Source organism: Hippoglossus hippoglossus, chromosome 3, assembly GCF_009819705.1.
Source record: "Hippoglossus hippoglossus isolate fHipHip1 chromosome 3, fHipHip1.pri, whole genome shotgun sequence".
NCBI lineage: Eukaryota > Metazoa > Chordata > Actinopteri > Pleuronectiformes > Pleuronectidae > Hippoglossus > Hippoglossus hippoglossus.
Window position 1 is genome coordinate 20,514,728 of NC_047153.1, and position 19,681 is coordinate 20,534,408.

General features: G+C 41.7%; 1 protein-coding gene across 6 annotated transcripts in view; it reads left to right on the forward strand.

The window, feature by feature from the left end:
• Window positions 1-125: 125 nt before the first annotated feature.
• Window positions 126-19,681, forward strand: part of trpm7 (transient receptor potential cation channel, subfamily M, member 7) — a 35,394-nt gene continuing 15,838 nt past the window's right edge. For 3 of the 6 annotated variants that reach the window (XM_034579646.1, XM_034579637.1, XM_034579662.1), the window contains exons 1-18: window positions 6,408-6,458; window positions 7,511-7,590; window positions 8,665-8,703; window positions 9,990-10,197; window positions 10,546-10,759; window positions 11,518-11,642; window positions 11,756-11,927; window positions 12,722-12,896; window positions 14,168-14,291; window positions 14,542-14,614; window positions 15,823-15,923; window positions 16,375-16,509; window positions 16,607-16,660; window positions 16,772-16,912; window positions 17,146-17,280; window positions 17,419-17,696; window positions 17,794-18,022; window positions 19,456-19,611. In XM_034579646.1, coding sequence (XP_034435537.1) covers window positions 6,408-6,458; window positions 7,511-7,590; window positions 8,665-8,703; window positions 9,990-10,197; window positions 10,546-10,759; window positions 11,518-11,642; window positions 11,756-11,927; window positions 12,722-12,896; window positions 14,168-14,291; window positions 14,542-14,614; window positions 15,823-15,923; window positions 16,375-16,509; window positions 16,607-16,660; window positions 16,772-16,912; window positions 17,146-17,280; window positions 17,419-17,696; window positions 17,794-18,022; window positions 19,456-19,611 — 2,490 coding nt within the window. Of the gene's footprint in view, window positions 328-6,262; window positions 6,459-7,510; window positions 7,591-8,664; window positions 8,704-9,989; window positions 10,198-10,545; window positions 10,760-11,517; window positions 11,643-11,755; window positions 11,928-12,721; window positions 12,897-14,167; window positions 14,292-14,541; window positions 14,615-15,822; window positions 15,924-16,374; window positions 16,510-16,606; window positions 16,661-16,771; window positions 16,913-17,145; window positions 17,281-17,418; window positions 17,697-17,793; window positions 18,023-19,455; window positions 19,612-19,681 lie in introns of those variants that run through there. The other 3 variants (XM_034579654.1, XM_034579672.1, XM_034579627.1) reach the window with 3 other exon arrangements.

The following is a 19,681-nucleotide window of genomic DNA, read 5'->3' on the forward strand; positions in this document are numbered from 1 at the left end:
ATGATCGTATCTCGTGGGTCAGGAGGACAATATGTCTCTCTGGTGTGTTCGTGCGGTGTTTACCAGGGGGTCAAACAAAGCGCACATGTGGCCGCTGGCTCCGCCTCGGCCATGTGACAGTGTGCGGGCTGACTCAGCCGGCTCGTCACGCAGCGTCAGTCTGGAGTCGCACAATTATGAAAAAGCAACCTTCCGTTGGAGCTGCAGCCGAAGCGGATCTCTCCAGCGTCCACCGGGCTCTCCTCCCAAGGCTAACCGAGAGCACCGGCGATAGATGGATAAAAGCCACGACACAGCTCTTCCTGAGTCTCAACGGTGAAGAGAATGGTACGTGACCCGGCTCTCCTGCCTTCTTCTGGGGGGGTTTATAGTCCGCTCAAACAGCCGCTGAGGACCGTCGTCACCGCTCGGGGTATTTTTTGTGAGTGTCAGGTCTCCCCCTCAGTGCATGCTGCCTGTCAGACACCCAGGTCCCGGTGCTGTGAGCGGCGTTAGCGGACAGCCTGGCTGCCCAGCTCAAGCACCGGGACTCGGGCAGAATAAGCCAGATGTACACGGTGACACAGCCGCTAGCGAGGGGTCCCTGAAAACCACACACAGGCGTAACGTTAGCAGGCTAAGTAGCTAGCTCGCTAGCGCTATATGCTAAGCACCGAAGCCAAGCTAACTAGCCGCGGTAGCTGCGGTAGCTGGCTGCTGTTAGCGCTGTCCTTCCCCTCGCTGGACGGTCCTTCACAGATGCACAACAGACTGAGCAGTGTGTGTGACACACAGCAGCTGCGACATGTTGGAGACACACTGTTTTCTTCCAGCTGTGCCAGATGTCCAACAAGACACGCTGTCATTGCCAGTAACAAGTCAATGGCACCTTGAGTGGCAGCCAAGTCTGAGCCGAGTGTTTTTGCCAGGAAGAGTGAATGGGATGTTGAAGTGGTTTAATGTCTCAGACTTAAACATCTGTACACCCACTCACCGCTGTCTGCTGCGTGCTGTTGCATGTTGAATGCAGCAGAACGAGCTGAAGACGCGTCTCTACGTTACCCGGCCTTCTAGTTTTCTGAGGATTTCCTGTCTCTGCACCGAGGAGCTCACCGACCACACAGCTACAGATACAGATACAGATAAATCAGAAGTCTTTGTCACACTGATGTACGTTCACCACAGATCAGTCCTGTTCATTATTTGCTAGTGGAGATGAAACAGTGAAAATTCTAAATGAGCAGTTATCACCATTATTGCTGTTTTCATTTTGTTAAAATGCCCTGAAGATGTTATATGCAAACAATAAATGTATTATTGATAAACATAGCCAACACCATATCAAATGTGCAGCACTAACATTAAAGGGAAAAAGCTTTAGTCAGTTTAGCTATTTTTGCCATGAAATTTTCCTGTAATGCAGGTTTAAGTAGAGGAGCGGGGGAAGACAGGTTGGCAACTTGTCATGTTAAAATATCTGCCTTTGTCAAACACACGATTTGGTGACAGTGGATTTAACAGTTGCCAGTCGTGGCCAAAACACTAGCAGCTCTCGTGCTGTCACTGCCTACTGCTCCTTCCTGCATGTTTTCACTGCACATATCAAATCTCCGTTGCTTGCTACACCCGAGTCTTGGAGACTTGTTAACTTTGGTTAATGCTGGACAGTATCGACCAAACCACCACAATAATCACGGTAGTTAAAGATTGAAACACGACAACTTACCATTGGGAAGTTCACACTGTTACCATGACATCTGTGTCTCTTTGAGATATTATTGGGAGAGATGCCATGACGTTAACAGTGGGTCACAATTTATGATTGTACCAATTTACACATTTGTATTGTTGTATCACCCTGGCACTTTGGTGCAGCTAATGAAAAGACGAGTCTAGAAGAAACTGATGGCAACTGCGTTCTGGTCAGAGGAAAACATCATTACCCGGATCTTGGATGATATCTAATCTCCCATTATGGTATTGATATATCTCCCTCTCCTCTACTGCATTTGCTTTTATTCAATGGGAAACTAGAGCGTCCAGAGCCTGTCTTTTAAACCGTCTTATTTCCCACAGTGCTGCCCTGAGCTGGTCACATGCCCGAGCTTACCTCGATAAGGGACACTGTTACTGCCAGACTGCTCTGCACAATTTCAACTACGACTGGTTCATCAGAGTAGACGGCATGATTTGATCTGTATCACCAGGTAGCAAAGCTTTGTTATTGCAAGTCACAGTCTCTTATGTAATGGTGGCTGGTTGAACTGGTCATCGGCTCAGGCCTTGGTGGTCTCAACTGTGAGAAACGGGTTTGCATCACTTTGTCGTGCTCCAAAGTGCACTATAGTACTGTGTGTGTGTGTGTGTGTGTGTGTGTGTGTGTGTGTGTGTGTGTGTGTGTGTGTGTGTGTGTGTGTGTGTGTGTGTGTGTGTGTGTGTGTGTGTGTGTGTGTGTGTGTGTGTGTGTGTGTGTGTGTGTGTGTGTGTGTGTGTTTGCATGTTTCAGCCTGCAGAATGACTGCGCTATGCATCTGAGCTCTTTTTAAGTGCTGCACAAAGGCAACTGGACTAGCCTGAGGGTCTTGAAGAAGCTATGGCTTAAATGACTGAGACTGACTGTTGTCTCACACTCTCGTCCATTCTTACCATACAAATTGGTCCTAGTTTGTTTATTGATTTTTTTTTTTCTTTAATTAAAATGCTTTGAATGGAGCCGCTCCCCTGTAGCTCTTATCCAGCCTTATCCCCCCTCAACTGCTTCCCCTTGTAGCTCCTGGTCCGGCACGCAGCTGACTTGTGTGCTCTCTGAACTACCTCTGACTCACAAAGAGCACTGGAGAGAATACCGACTTGGTGTATCTTCTTATTTCTGATGTTGCAGTTACTGTATTTTATGTGTAAACGGATATATAGATTCTTTAAGCAGGGAGATGTAGAAGGCAGTAGCTTGGCAACTGTCCCTGCTGGTATCGCCTAACCTTGGTTGGCTTACACCTTGGTTCTCATTGGCTCACATAACCATGAGAGCCAGATGTTAAGAAAAAAAAGTCATCACATGCTTTACATTACTAGGTTATCCAGCTGCTTGAAGGGAGGACTCGGGATTGCATGCCAGCACGGTATCAGCTCATGCTGTGCAGCCTTTCAGAGCTATGCTCCAGGGGCACAAGTGAAAGAGCTGGAGAGCCATCACACTTTGGTCTCATGATCGCATGAACCAACTTTACTTATGTTTGCTGCCAACTTTACTTATGTTTGCTGCCAACTTTACTTATGTTTGCTGCCTTCCAGGAAGCTTATCTGAAGCCTATGTTGAACCCTTTCCCTCCATTTAACACTATTATAGACAGATATCTTGAAATGACTTAGATGGGGCAAGGGTTGCAGAGTGATGAGGCCTGTGTGTTAATTTGTCTCGTAGTTTGTGATTTTTACCTTACTTTGACCACATCAAAAAGAAGTCTATATATTTATTTTTCTAAGAAATTGTAACATAAATGTTAACATGTTGTTTTGTCCAGAGCTGTGAACCTGAGACATGAACAATATTTACAAAAAGTGCCATGAGATCTTGCACAATAATGTTGTGTAACACTGTTTAGTCATGTTGATTACATATTTGATAATCCTGACGGACTGTGCTGGTAAATCCTACCTGTGTGATTTTGCCAAACTCAGAAATACAGTAAGATGCATCATATCCAGTGCATTTAGATGCCAATTTACACAAAAGTAAAGGTTGGGGGAAAAAGCTAAATATAATGTTGCTCTTTCTGTTTGTTCAGAGAACGGATCTTCTGTTTGGCTCCTGCTCTCAATTTTGTCCTGTTCCCACTGCCACAACTGTAACAGACTTAGCAAGCCAGATGTTATCTCAGACCATATTACGTCAGACAGGGCCAGAGGAATGATGGGTTAACCAGTTAGTCTTGTTGCACTGTTGGGAAAAAGAAGGAAGGAACAGGAAAGGAAGAGCTCAGTTGGCAAGGCTTCTGAGTTCATACTGAGTGTTGTTGTGCGCTGGGAGCTTACAACAGGAAGAGAAAGTGAAGTGATCACATTTAAATCTCGCCATAGACACATCCACTTTCTGCATGGTGATGCAGATGAACATGACCAAACACACACACGTCTACTCATAAACATGGATTGTTGAATTGAATGATGTATTTAGGTGCTGTGTTATATTTCCTATAGGAAGAGAGTAATCATAAAAGCTGGTGCTCTGAGAAAGAAGCCAGAGAGGAAGAGGGAGGGAGGGAGTGAGGAAGTGGCAGTGTGTGCTTTTGGCAGGAGTGCTCAAGAGCTCAAGTCTTTTGTTGCCTGACATTCTCAGGTACCATGGTTACAGGTTAGCCGAGCTCAGTCCTGCTTTATCTCACTCAGTAACACTTTGTTGGACCAAGATGACATTGCAATCTTCACAGTGCATCACTAGAGACCGATCTCCCTTAAGTCACAATGTGTCTCACTCCTGTCTCTGCTCCAGCTGGCAATAAAAGCCTTCACATTACTGTAGATATGGCACTGATTAGGTCACTCATCAATTTACAGGATGGCCATGAAGAGTCATTGTCCTGCTGTATTTCTTAAAATCTGCCCCGCCAGATATTTAAATATTTTGATTATTTTTATCTTGCCATATCGACTTGACATAGACATTAATGGGAGTTGATTGTGCGGATCTCTCCCATTGCAACAACATTAATGCAATCACTTCCTCCTTAACAAGTTGTCTTCAAATTAAAATCCCAATGTTTGTTTTGTTGCTGTAAAGCTTTATATGGAGCTGATTTACAGAGTTTTTATTTTGAAAAGTTGTAAACTTGGGTCTGAAGATTATCGGGTGCTCGACAGACCTCTGATATAGCCAACAAGCGATGTATGAAAAAATAAAGTAAATCATTCAGACTTCACACATAGACTGTAATAAAGCAAATTCAGTTTCATTTTGTGAAATACAGACATAAATTGTTCTAACTTCACTCTGCACCAAAGACAATATAGAAAAAGCTCTGCACACAAGCAATAAAAAAGTCACTGTATATTGTAATATTTTAGTGTTGACTGTTTTGATGGTGTACTGTACAATACATAATTTACTGTATGTTATTATTTACAGTAAATTATGTACTGGCTGTTACCCTTGGATAGAGCGATGGTTGCTGCTCGCCCGTTCCAGTTTATAATGCTAGGCCAACATGTCCTGCCTCCAACAAATATTCCAAATCCCTAAATTTGGTGGATTTAGGGAAATAAGTGATTTTGATAACTGCGGGTTTCTCTGCACAGTGGTTAACTAAGGGTTCAGGGAAAGGGCCAGCCAAAACATGAATCCTTCTTTAAATGCATGATTATCCCCAATGTGAAGATGATAATTTACATCTACAAATAACATCTCACACATCAGATTATTGGCCACGTTGTAAGACAACAATTCAACAAAAATAAATTGATAGACACACCTGGTGCCAGTTGTAGGCATTGTAGGTCCAGATTTAGAGATCTGTATTGTGTCTCAATATTAGGGGAAGTGTGATTTTACAGTAGATGGCAAACATACACAAACGCAACATTAAGAAAGGACACTGGACATTAATCAAATCAATCACAGCAAACAACCAGATATATGCACCTGTTCATAAAAGGTGCCAAAGCATTGGAATGGCTGCGAGTAAAAATACACTTAAATTCTAAATAAAGTTACACTATTGACACAACCCTCCTGATATATGAAATAATTCAAATGTAATTTTGTCAAGTTTAAATTAAAAAGTTAAAATAAATAATAAAAGTTTGTTATCATCAAAACCACTTCTTTCCACAAATGTGTGAACACAAGTTCTGGCTTCCATGTGTGAAAAGAGCTTTTTTTAAATAGTTTTGCTTCCCTTATTTTCATCTAGACATCTATTTTATAAATGTTTGTTCTCTTGGAAATTAGTTTGAAAGTAGAGGGGCCTCCTGATGCGCCACTGCAAGAAAAGTTGTTAAGAGAGGTTTTGTGTGTACTGCATGAATCACAGTTGGTGGTGTGTCTTCAGAGGACAACTAGGTATATATCATTGAAGCCTCTGCCCATCCTCTAATCCTCTCCCACACCTCCGCCTCCCTCGTCTCTTTCTCCCCAGCCCAAACGTAATATCTAGTTTGTCTCAGACACATTCATCTGCCCCCTGAGTGGCTTCTTACAGATTAACAGTGGATGGAGTTTGGAGGCTGCAACGTCTCGCTGATCATTCAACTTTTAACTCGCAGCCGGATCTGTGTGGTAACAGCATCGCTGTAGACTTTGAGACCTGTTGGGACATTGCGTGGATATCTTCAGAGACTCGTGTAGTGTAGTGATTTGTTGCTAATAATCCAGCGCTGAAGGGGAGGCTGCGGTGACTGTGGTTTGTCCAGGAGATGCATGAAGGAGCCTTGGTATGTTCCTGTACAAAGCCCTTAAACACAGAGATGAAGAGGAGGATGTCCAGGTAAACACTCAGTGGCTTGCTCTCACTGGTCAAACAGTGGGATTACCCATTGCTATAAAGAAAATTGATTTGTTGTAGCTGCGTGGAGCTAGGGGCACTATGGATGGCAGTATGGACAGAAGAGATTTGACTCGGTATTGAGGAAAAACTGATGGATTGAATCCTACACGTGGGACTTTGTGGACAGTGAAGTAATTATGGTTCTAAACTATCACCTCTGTCTCTAACCATTCTATTTAACTGTAAGCAAGAACTAGTGAGGATCATTTTCAGCTATCTCCAACAGAAAGAAGCCCAGCTACCTACTTCCCAACCCATTTACATGTACACTATAACAACGTTACTGTTTGAGTTCCAGGAATAGTTGGAAGTCTTAGGTGCGAAGCAGCTGATGGTGTTGCAGTTTTCCCTTCTTTGTGCTGGCACGGATTAATGTTGCTAATCATTCGCAGGTCCCTCTGAGCTCTACTGAGGGAAATGAGGAATGCAGCATTAATTGAAAATTCCTGTGACATAAATCCTTGTTTTGGTAAAATAGTGACATAGAATGAGATTGTTTTGTTACGGTTTATAACCATGTCATGTAGCTTTAGCCAGTGGTCCTCCTGAATTGTGGTTGCCCAATTTCAAATAATGATTTATTTTATTTATTTTATTTATTAAGCCTCTTAACCCCTTTGTTTTCATATACTAAATCCCAGATTAAGGGGTTACAAGCTCCCCTCTGCTCTTTTGTGATGTGTGGAGTTCATTATTTGCAGAGAGAATCATTCTGAACTGAAGTAAAGCATACACTTGCCTATGTATTTTTTATCCCAGTGTTCTATTCACTTGTTTTACTTCTCCTTTTGAAACTACAATGGCAATAATGTTAGCCCTGTTTGTACTAACAATCAGTTACTGTACAGAGGAGCATTGTTTTTAAACATCCTCCTGGGAACAGTTTGTGGCTTTAATTCACCAAATGCAAATATAATCAAGCATGAATCGTGGACATGAGAAACATCAGCTGCCGTCCACTTATCACAGCATTTTTTTCTCTTTGTTTGCAGTCCCAGAAACCCTGGATAGAAAGCACTTTCACCAAGAGGGAATGTGTGTACGTACTTCCAGTGTCAAAGGACCCCCACAGGTATGTGCTCAGCCGATCTGCAGTCAGCTTTGTGGTGATAACCATGGAAACAGGGTAATTGTACAGTGTGGTGTGTTAAAGGAGGCTCAAACCCTAACCACTACTCTGCAAAGAGTAAATGAGTCTGTTTCTGCACAATTTAAATGTTTATGTCTGTCAATATAATTACAGTGTTAAATGAGGGGGGAGACAAAGTGAAGAACCTGTGTGTCATATTATTTTCCTGTGCTGGCGATGGGAATCCTTATCAATTTATTACACCATACACCTTTATTTGATCGCGTGATATCTGATTCCCCTTATTATTCACAATTTATTTCCTTGTATACTGATAATGTTCTTGGTCTGTGTGAAAAACCGATGTGGATGCTGTTTCTTGTTGAAATGAAGCAAGGTTTTTCTGCCGACTTACTGGAATCTAACAATGCAGTGTTAGAATTGTACAGAAGGCCTCTTATTGGCTTCCAGTCATTCACTGTACACACCAAGTAGCTGGCATTTATAAACCATCAACCAGTTACAAGGAAATTATAAACCTCTATTAAAATAAAAAGTTATTTGATAGTATTTAGTGTCCTACCATTCTGTGTATTTTACTGTTTAGCTACTTCCTTTGTATGTAAGCTATTTCTGTTTTTAGTTATGCTTTCTTCTTCTTTCTTCTAGTTAACTCACCTGCTCTGGGGTGACTCGTTTCCTTTGTTTTCTTTTGCATTAATTATTTGCACTGGCTTTTCTCCGCTAACTACAGTACGTGCCATTTTTTTCATAAGCTTGTAGATGAGTGGAAGTTGTTAGTGAATAGGAGCCCATGCAGGCCGGCATTTGACTGCGACCAAAGTGAGAGTCCACTTTGAGGTTTCAAAACTCTCTTGGTTAAAGGCCAATCTAACCAGGCTCACAGATAACCTTCCTTCATGTCCTCTAACAGATTTGTCCACCAAGAACTTACCTCTCACTAGGAGAGCTCAGACCATTATAACGGTCTTTGTGCAATTGCAAATGTGTTTTTGGTCTGGAATGATTTTATATTCAAATCAGTGATTGAATATGTTGATTTGAAATTCCTTCCAGATGCCTTCCAGGATGCCAGATCTGCCAGCAGCTGGTCCGGTGAGTACTTGGCAGGTCTTTTGTTTGAATCGTTCTTTGTTACCTGATATGATTAGCCGAGAGAAATCATGCAAACCAGTTAGTAGAAAAGCCTGCAGGCAAATTCTTTTTCAGTGTAATTCCAATGAACGCCAGCCCTCCTCAGGAAACAATTAACTTCCAGGCTTTGTGTGTCAGGATGCACATTCTCCCCTGAGGTGGTTTAAAGGTGTTGAGAGAACAAAAAAGCTCCTACTTGTATTAGTGATACTTCCTCCAGTCTTAACAGTCTGTCAAATATTGTCATCAGGGTTTGTTGTTAGGATAAAAGTTTAGATTTTTTATACATTATATTGCTGATATATTTAATGAAGGAATACAGGCTAAGGATGTTTCAGATGTGAACAATAAAAGTCCCTCAAATGACGAACGTCCAAGCATTCTGTTCACTAATGGTACATTTTTTAATTTCCCACGATAATAAAGAAATATTTACTACTCAAAATATTTTTGTAATTTTTCAAATTAAGTCAACTATCTGTAGACAAAAGCGGGCTTCTCAAGCCAGCAAATGTCCACTTAGTCTAAAATGAGAAAAGTCACTAGCAGATTGTTTAGAATATAGCTGGCTATCTAACATTTGTTCAATAGCTAGCTATATTTTTGCTAGCTAGCTATTAGGCAAATGTTTGCTCAATGAGTTGATTTAATGTTTCCTGTTGACTTGTCTTTAAAGTAAGAATCCTGTAAAATGCTACATTTAATGATTCTTCATTAAATTTTCTATAAACGACTAGACCTAGGTTATATATTTGGTCGCCTTTTAATTGTCTCATATCCACTATAACCAAGGCTCTGTCTGTCTCTGCAGAGCAAACAACGCTAGCTTGTTAGCTGGTTTTTCCTTCCACTGTTTGTATTGGTGACTGGTGATGGATTATGATTATTCATTGCTGTTTGCTGTGAATACAGTCAGGTAGAGTTTCATCTGAATTGTTTGTGAAGATAACAACTTCCACGATCACGTGCTGCTTTTACGTCATCAAACTAGGTTTTTGAATGTACAAAAAGTCAACCTCCTCAACAGTTTGCTAATGTATTATAATATTAATATTATTATTATACAATGGACTTATATTTATGAGTTTGGAAGGTGTTCCTCCATTAAATATTTCTGATATAATAAACTATTGTAGAGCTATAATTGTGAATTCATTTTTATTAAAGTTAGTAAGAATTATTGCTAAAATAAATAGATTTAGTATATTATTGTTCTGTCAATTAAAATGATTCTGTTCAACCTCAAGGTGCTGCTGTGGGCGGCTGGTGCGGCAGCATGTTGGCTTCACAGCCAGCCTGGCCACCAAGTACTCGGACGTGAAGCTGGGTGAAAACCCCAGCCTCACCATGCCCGAGCTGGAGGAGTGGTCGGTGGAAAAACACACAGAGGCGAGCCCCACTGACGCCTATGGTGTCATCAACTTCCAGGGAGGGTCCCACTCATACAGAGCCAAGGTAGGAGGGCAAATTCTTCTGTTGGACGGAAAGTTTTTCATGAAAAAAGAACATTAAGTCTCTTTGGAATAAAACTTAATTTGAGCTTGATTTGATAAATTATTTAGAATTAATAAAGTTATGTTGAACTGTTTTTGGTCACCTGTAATAACTGTAAAGGGAAAGGCCCATTGGAAAAGTCTATCCCCAGTGTGTTTGATGGATGCACATTATTTAAATCTCATATTTCAAACTCTGATTAATTTAATGAATCAGCAGGGATGTGGTTTGTTGTTAGCCAGCTTTTAACGCCTTTTGTGTTTCCTATGTGTGTGTCTATGTTAACGCTTCTCCTTGTGTTTGTGACAGTATGTGCGTTTGTCCCACGACTCGCGGCCGGAGAGCACCCTGCGCCTGATGCTGAAGGAATGGCATATGGAGCTACCCAAGATCCTCATCTCTGTCCATGGAGGAGTTCAGAACTTTGAGCTCCACCCGCGCATCAAGCAGGTGGTGGGCAAGGGCCTCATCAAAGCTGCAGTCACCACTGGGGCCTGGATTCTCACCGGAGGGGTCAACACAGGTATGCAGATATTATTGTTATTATTATTCTTGCAGAAAGTTCATAGTTCCCCTCCTGAATCTGTAGTTTCAGAAATGCTATTGAATTTACAGATTTCATATTCATCTAAATATCGTGAAATTTCAATGACGTAAAGAAAGATGTCTGCCAAGTGACTTTTACTTTCCACATCTGCTCCTTTTATAGAAATAATTAAAGATCCTCTAATAGAATCACTCACTGTAACACAAAGCAGCAGAAACAAACAGCCTCCGTCGGCGTGATGCGCTGATCTAGCAGAAGTTCTAATACCGGGCTCTAAGCATGTCATTTGGCTGCGTGTGGTGGCCGAGGTGTGTCTGCAGCCACAGCACTGCGTTAAGATGGTGTGGTCTGATCATAGTGTTTAAATCATTACTCACAGGGTCATTTACCCAGAGCAGTGATTATTTGTAATGCCACTCTAGCACTGTGTTCTGTTGGGATGGTCTCCTGGCTCACAAATTACTGCTGAATCCATGATATCCATTAGCTGATTGTGGTTCGCAAACATCTCTAGGACTAATGCACTAGTTGGGGATTTGCCCCTTAGGTTGTGTTTTGGTCACAGATGCTCTGGTGTTATGACTATGTCTTCTCCCATCCCTAAATTAATGGGATTAACAGTGTCTAGCTCTCTTTTACTGGTCATAGATTTAGGGTTTAAGGAGTCAGAATGTTTTTTGTATAAAATCTATTATTATCTGATCTTCTATTATCGTCTTGCATCCTTCCCGAAGGTGTGGCAAAGCATGTGGGTGATGCTCTCAAAGAGCACTGTTCCAGATCATCAAAGAAAATTTGCACTATCGGGATCGCGCCCTGGGGAGTCATTGAAAACAGGAACGATCTCATCGGCAGAGACGTAAGACACAAATCAATCTTAATTTCCGTCTCATTTTAAATTGTACTCTTCTGAAATTTAAGTCAAAATTTCTCTCTTCTTGCCTTTACCATTTTCCAATTTCCACACCGCAGATCATCGCTCCGTATCAGACACTACTGAACCCTCTGAGCAAACTCAATGTTCTCAACAATCTTCATTCCCATTTCCTCCTGGTGGACGATGGGACAGTGGGCAAGTACGGCGCTGAGGTCAAACTGCGGCGGGACCTAGAGAAGCACATCAACCTCCAAAGAATACATGCACGTAAGCAAAGCAGCAAAAAAATCTCTCAAGACAAGCTTTTATATTACTTGAATTGAAACCTTTAATACCATATTTTTTTAATATCTACTTTATATATTATTTTATTTTAGTCAAGATTTAACCCCCTGTGTTGTTCGTGTAGGTCACAAATCTGTGCCCATGCATCATATCCAAATTAATTTCTGACAAGAAAATCTAAAATTATGCTTTATGTTTTGCTATGCTGTCCTCAGTTAGTTTAAAAAAAAATTGTATTACTTATAAGTATTTCAATTTTAACTTCCCTGAAGTGTAAAAATACTCAGAACTCAGAAGTGAACACGAAGGCATCATCATCCACACTGGAACATAACTCTTCTCTTACCAGTTTGACTGGTCAGACATCATTAAATAGACAAGGAAAATTAATTATTTCCATAAAAGGAAAAATGTCCAGGAAATTTCAAATTCTTCAAAGTTACATCTGCTCTCTAATATTGATTTTAAATCAAATTTATAATACTCAGTTATTTCATAAGAAATCCACAGTGGAAGTTAGTTCAGTCTTATGTAATAGGTGTTTTAGGTTGTTTTGTACTGTTCACATGCAAAGATACTCATGTAGAATGGCACACCCTTGATTTGGCTTTGCCTGTAGGGAACTGTGTGATAACACTGAGTTGGGCATTATCATGTCAACCTCTCACAAACTGTCACTTGGGTGGAGCTGTACTAAGTGAATGAGATTGGAGCTGAAGGTGAAAATGTCACATGAACCCAAACTTTAAGCAAGCCATGTGTTTTGTGTCTCGTAGGTATTGGTCAGGGGGTACCTGTTGTGGCCCTCATCTTCGAGGGAGGTCCCAATGTGATTCTGACTGTGCTGGAGTACCTTCAGGAGAGCCCTCCTGTCCCAGTGGTGGTGTGTGAGGGGACGGGACGAGCGGCTGACATATTGGCCTACGTCCACAAGCAGACCGAGGAGGGAGGGTAAGACACACATGCAAACACACAGACACGAAGTGGGTGGGGCGAAGACAATTAAGCCTGTGATTGGTGTTTCCAAATATGTTTTTTGAATTTTTATCATTAATAAAATAATAATAGAGAGATTATAGAGGAGAAGGGAATGAATAGAAAAACAGTAAAATTATCCTACTGCATGTTGTTATTAAAAATTTAAGTTTGTGGTTAAATAGTTATAAGGTTTGTAGTGTCGTCTTAAAATCTTTGTGAATGTTGTCATCTTTATCCTGAGGGTTGAATGTTTATGAAATTTTACACTGTACATCTGGACATGGTTGCCTGATGATAATCAGCTGTGCATCCAAAGTCTAATATATCTATGAACAGATTCTACATATGAATCTACACAACCTGAGGGACAAGAGTTTGGGGCCTGAAGCCTTCTGGTTACATTTTTAATTGATCTGCATTCCTATGCAGCTAGCTGTTACTAGAGATTAACCAACATTTTATCTGGGCCTAAAACACCTACAAAAAGTATCATTGTTTGTGCGGAAAAACATTCTACTCATGTGATATAAAACTAGTCTGACTGTAAATGGTGTACAGCAAACAGAGGACGGGAGTCCTGGCCCAGATATTCGCTGTCAACACCGGCTTGGCCATTGTGCACAGAGGCTAATTTCTTTTCAGATGATGGCCAACATTTTAATGGATAAATGCTCAAAAACACTGGAAAAAAATCCAATGTGTGATCACTGCAGGGGATACCCCTTTGGATTCACCACTAGCTTGTGGGGGGGTTTGATGACGATTCTAACACGCGACAGATGCAAAAATGTAAAAACCAAAAGAAAACAAATGTCTCCCGGTAAACAAGCGGTGACATGTCAAGAGAATTTGTGGTGATAAGAGCTGATGATGGTGTCGGGGTGCTGTAAACAAAATCACGTGATCTTCACAGCTGACCTAATACGTCACTTCCTGCCTCTGTCTGCTGCACCCGGCTGCTCCACCTCTCAACTGAATAATGCGGAGGGCTTGTTGTTGTTGTGAACACGTCTGTGCAGAGAACCTCCCACTATGTTGTGCCTGTGTGAAAGGAAAACTCTGGGGAAACTCCGGAGCCAATTCTCCAGATTTTACCCGGAGGTCATGTCTGAAAACAGCTAATGACGTGGACGACTAAGAATCTGGAGAGACTCGTGCTGGGATGAAACCTATCAAGCATTTTCTAGCGATGTGTGTTTCAAGCAGTGTAACTGTGACCATGTAACAGTGTTCTTTTTCTACAGCGGTCTTCCTGATGGAGTGGAGACTGACATCATCGCAACCATCAAGAAAACCTTCAACTTCAGCCAGAGCGACGCCATCCACCTCTTTCAAACTCTGATGGAGTGCATGAAGAGCAAAGAACTGGTGAATCCCTGCTCTTTCACTTTTTCAATCGTTTGCCTTTATTATCTCATTTAATTTAATCCAGTTTTATTCTGACAGTGAATGCAACAGTTACATAAACTTACATAGAATCCTCTGATAAAATTCCTGACATATTCTGACGGATCAGCCGAAGGTTCCACTGGTAGTTTTCATAAATATAATGTATCACATGGAAAATATCTATGGGAACATGACAGTAAGTGCTATCTTCTTTCTTGGAAAACACCAGATCACTGTGTTTCACATCAGCTCAGAGGAGCACCAGGACATTGACGTAGCCATTCTGAGGGCATTACTCCAAGGTTAGTAGATATTCTCTCTCTCTCTCTCTCTCTCTCTCTCTCTCTCTCTCTCTCTCTCTCCCCCACCCCTCCCTCCCTCACACATAAAGTTGATTCAGTCTATTCATACGCTGACGTTGTTGATACTGGGAGATTAAGGTTTCAGGACTTTGTAGTGTTTTCATTCTGATATAGATATGCTTTGAGAACAGAGTTCCCCCTCTGTGTTCCCCTTTCTTTCTGTTCCTGAGGAGATCGTGTTGCTGGCATTCACAGGGCCGCCTCATTCCAGTACTGTCAGAGACTGACAGTACTGGAATGAGGCGGCTGGATGTCTCTGTCTTATCCCTCCTTCGCTCTGTCCGTCTGTTAGAAAAGAAGTTAGACATTCACCTGAGCAACTCTACCATTGTTTCTGTTCCGCTGTAGAGGGTCCGTTTTGTGTGTTCTGTGTGAATGCAGTTTTTGTGAAAAGAACAACGATATGAAAATGTCTCTTTTCAAGTATGGAACACTTTGTTCACCTAAATGATGGGTGTTGCAACAAATCCACAGCAGAGACGGTTGTTCGCCCGCATTCCATTTAATTTAAACCAAAGTCGGACATTTGCAACTGACAGCAGCTGATCGATCATCTGGAGAAACGGGTTCAAAAGAAAAACAGTTGACTGCGACTGAAATGCTCACTCAATCAAATATTTGCCTGCCGAGAGCACATTCATCTTGGTGAAACAGTAACTCATCCTTTAAAAGGACCCAGGGGTGCGAAAGCTCTCAAGCCTTTTAAATGCTATGTATGCTGCTGAGACTTTTCCACTTCCCTAATTCATTTGATGCACTGGATATTAAATGGGAAGTTTAATCACGGGAAATGGTGTCGTTATTGTTAGAAGCTGAACACACTGAAGAATACATCCTCTTTTTTCCAAGTATGGTTTATTTAGCAGACTGCTTATCAGAAAACTTAATTTAGTATAATCACTCCATTGATTTCCAGTTTTTTTTCTTTCTTATTTGAGATTCACACAATCAACTGCTTTGTAGTTTCATATGCTCTGTTGCTGTATTAGTGTGTAATTGACTGTATTACTGCCCTGGCCCTGCTCTGCTAACACACTCTAATCCTGTGAGCGGGCCTAAAGGAAATACATGGTTAATAAGGCTTTACTTGCCTGGGAATTAATATCTGTTTTTCTGTGCGTGTGTGTGTTTACACCTGTGTATTTCAGGCACAAATGCATCTGCCTTCGATCAGCTGGTCCTGACTCTGGCCTGGGATCGTGTAGACATTGCCAAGAATCATGTGTTTGTGTACGGACAGCAGCTCCTGGTAGGTGTGTGTGTGTGTGTGTGTGTGTGTGTGTGTGTGTGTGTGTGTGTGTGTGTGTGTGTGTGTGTGTGTGTGTGTGTGTGTGTGTGTGTGTGTGTGTGTGTGTGTGTGTGTGTGTGTGTGTGTGTGTGTGTGTGTGTGTCCATTCTGAAGTACCAGGGGACTGGACTGGGTCAGGCCACTGTGAACTACTTGTCTTGACTGTAACATGAACCCTATTACTGTCGTCTTCGTGAGCGGCCCTCAGTGTTCGTGTTTATTTTTAAAGTCGGGAACTCCCGGCTCTTGTGCAAACAAGAGAATAGATAATGTTTGTTTATACTTTTTGCATGTGTTTTTTTTTTGTTGTAGTTTGGCCATATTTCAGGTCCTCTCCCTCATTGTGTTTTGTAAATAGTTATTTGCTATGAAAATATGCTTCGTAACAGTATGTTTATCTTTTGGTGCAAAGGTGAGCTCTCTGGAGCAAGCCATGCTGGATGCACTCGTGATGGACAGGGTGGATTTTGTCAAGTTGCTCATAGAAAATGGTGTGAGCATGCACCGTTTTCTGACAATCAGTCGGCTGGAGGAGCTCTACAACACGGTAACATGATGAAATCAACCACTACATAAAATATATGTATATGTGTGTATGTATATATATTATATGTTCTAAAGGTTTTTGTGACCCTTTATTTTAGAAACAGCATCCCAACAACCCAACACTCCTCCACCTGGTTAGAGATGTTAAACAGGTAGTCGGCTCACTTCATATATATATTCTTATAATATGTTTATATATATATTCTACCTGTTTACATTAACCAGAGTCTCACTCACCATTTTGTCTTTGTTCCCTCTTGCAGAGTCATCTGCCTCCAAATTATAAAATCACTTTGATTGACGTGGGTCTGGTTATTGAGTTCCTCATGGGCGGGACTTACAGGTGCAACTACACCAGGAAACGCTTCCGAATCATTTACAACAATCTCCATGGCAACAGTAGGGTGAGTTAGAACTGTTTTGCAATGTCTCTGTAGCAATGCCCAAAATGGATTTTATGAAATTCATATTTAAAACTTCAGTTTTTTTACTTTACAACAAAACTTTATCTTCAAAAGGGACTGCAGTAACATTGTAATAATGGCAATGAATATTTAAATGTTTTGTGAACTTTAATAAAAGCTGATGGAAGTAAAGTCGGTCAGTAAACCTGAAGATGTTTCCATGTCGTGCACAGAGATCAGGGCGCCATTCAGCAGGTTCTGGCTCTCATTTGAGGAAAAGCCATGAGTCTTTCAGCATGCAGGCTGACAAGAAGGAGAAGACGAGGCACAACCACTTCATTAAGACCGCACAGCCGTACAAACCCAAGGTAAACCCCTGGTGTTCACCATAAGAGAACGTGGCCTCCTTTAGACTGGAGCGTCGCAAGATTTCCAGATATTATCTGCATCTAGAGCCACTGTTAATGATAGGTCCCCCTTTCGCTATTCTTTCCTTCTCTTCGTAGCCCGAGTCTTCCACAGAGCAGAGCAAAAAGAGGAGCAAAGAAGAGATTGTGGACATAGACGACCCAGAGACGCGGCGGTTCCCTTACCCTTTCAATGAGCTCCTGGTGTGGGCTGTGCTGATGAAGAGGCAGAAAATGTCGCTGTTCTTCTGGCAGCATGGCGAGGAAAACATGGCAAAGGCACTGGTGGCCTGTAAACTGTGCCGGTCGATGGGATACGAGGCCAAGAAGAGCGACGTGGTAGATGACACGTCAGAGGAGCTCAAGGAGTATTCAAAGTATGTTTTTCTGTGGCTTTGATGCATTTCAAATGGCTATTAAACCTCTTGAATTTCTTTTAGAAAGCACCTTGTTGATGAAGCTGATGTTTTTCAGTGAGTTTGGGACACTAGCTGTGGACCTGCTGGAGCAGTCATTCAGACAGGACGAGACCATGGCCATGAAGCTGCTCACCTACGAGCTGAAGAATTGGAGCAACTCTACCTGTTTGAAGTTGGCTGTCTCCTCCCACTTAAGGCCCTTTGTGGCTCACACCTGCACCCAGATGCTGCTGTCAGACATGTGGATGGGACGGCTGAACATGCGCAAGAACTCCTGGTACAAGGTTCATGTTCCATTTAGATTTTATTTTTGGTAACAAACAAGAAGCTGGTGTAATCTTGATGCTGGAGTCAGTGCTCTGTTCCAGTTTTCAGTGGCCTCTTAGGCGAGGTAGAGCTTAATATATGGAATAAGTCTCAGTATCTTTATTTCTGGGTCTTATCCAAATGTTTGCTTGCATATCTAACACAAATCTCAGTCTACTTGTTGAGGTGTTAAATTGCTGCTTAGCTTCATGATGAAACAGGGAATAATCAGTTGATTCTAGGAGTTTTTGGTGATCTTCTGGTGCAAAGTGCAGCAGCACATTCTGAACTCAAGGTTATCTAAATGTAAAAGAAAAAAAATTTCATTTGAATCACAAGTTTTTACTTGGTTTTTACTCTCATTTCTGAAACTGTTAAAGTGGCGTGCAGAAATTGAGCTGCAGGGAGTAAAAACTGATTCAGGACTCAGAACCCTGAACCTGTACCACTGCTGCTGCACAAAGAGCTGTTCACCTGATTATTCAACGTTCAGTGAAGCTCGACTGAGTACACAGAACTCTGAACTGAAGAATCACATGCCCTTGAGTCCAAGCCACTGCTGCTACAGAGTGCTGGTTATTAATATGGAATGTATCTAGTGTCCAAATTTGACAAACTTCCTTGTGCCTTTTTAATACTCATGCCAAGGGTCAGGCCGATAAAATGAACGGTTTTCAAGATATGCGAGCCACAGATGGACAGAGATTTCTGGAATTAGTAGATATATGAGATGGAGGTGCTGTCATTAATCGTGATGTTTTTGTGCGAACAGTAATATTAGAAGATTAATTGTTATTGCATCTATGCCATTTCAGATTTTCAGCAGAGCCTGACTTGAGTAGCAGTGTTTCCCCGCCGCTGCAAAATTATTGCTGCCGCTGCTTCAGGGTCACAGCAAGCACACATTATAGATCCGGTATCCTTGTACTGTGCCGTATTACCCTGCAGCGTGTCCCCCCCTCCTCACTCTCCCGCTGACCTACGCTCACTTTAGACGCGCTCACTTTACAAAACGATAAACATCAAAACTAATCAGACGTTATTAGGACACGCACAGTACTTGAAGTTTACTTTGTGTTTGATTTGCTCGAGTGTTTATGAGACACGTATTTAAACACATTGAAAAAAGGCGAGACGCTGCTAAAAACAATCCTAGAGGAAACACTGAGTAGTCATAATTTAAAAAAAAAAAAGGACTTCTGCAAGAATCGGTTAAGATGTTGTTATGTTCAAAATACACTTATTTGTCTTATTCAGTACATCACTGCAGCGCCTCTTTTCATCCTCTGTCTGAAACGCTCAGATTTAGCTCGCATTATCGTTTGTGCTTGGTCACCCATTTGTAATTCAAAGAACTGCATCGACAAATATAGCAGCATCCACCCACATTAGTTTTTGTGTTTGTGTGTAGGTGATTCTGAGTATCTTGGTGCCTCCTGCCATCCTTCTGTTGGAGTACAAATCCAAGGCTGAGATGGCTCACATCCCTCAGAGTCAGGATGACCACCAGATGACCATGGAGGACAGCGAACACAACTTTCAGAACATACCTGAAGACATCCAAATGGTCAGTTCCTCCGTTCTTCAATTCAAGAACATGTTTTATCTATCAAAGCAGTCTGACAGTCCAATAGCAT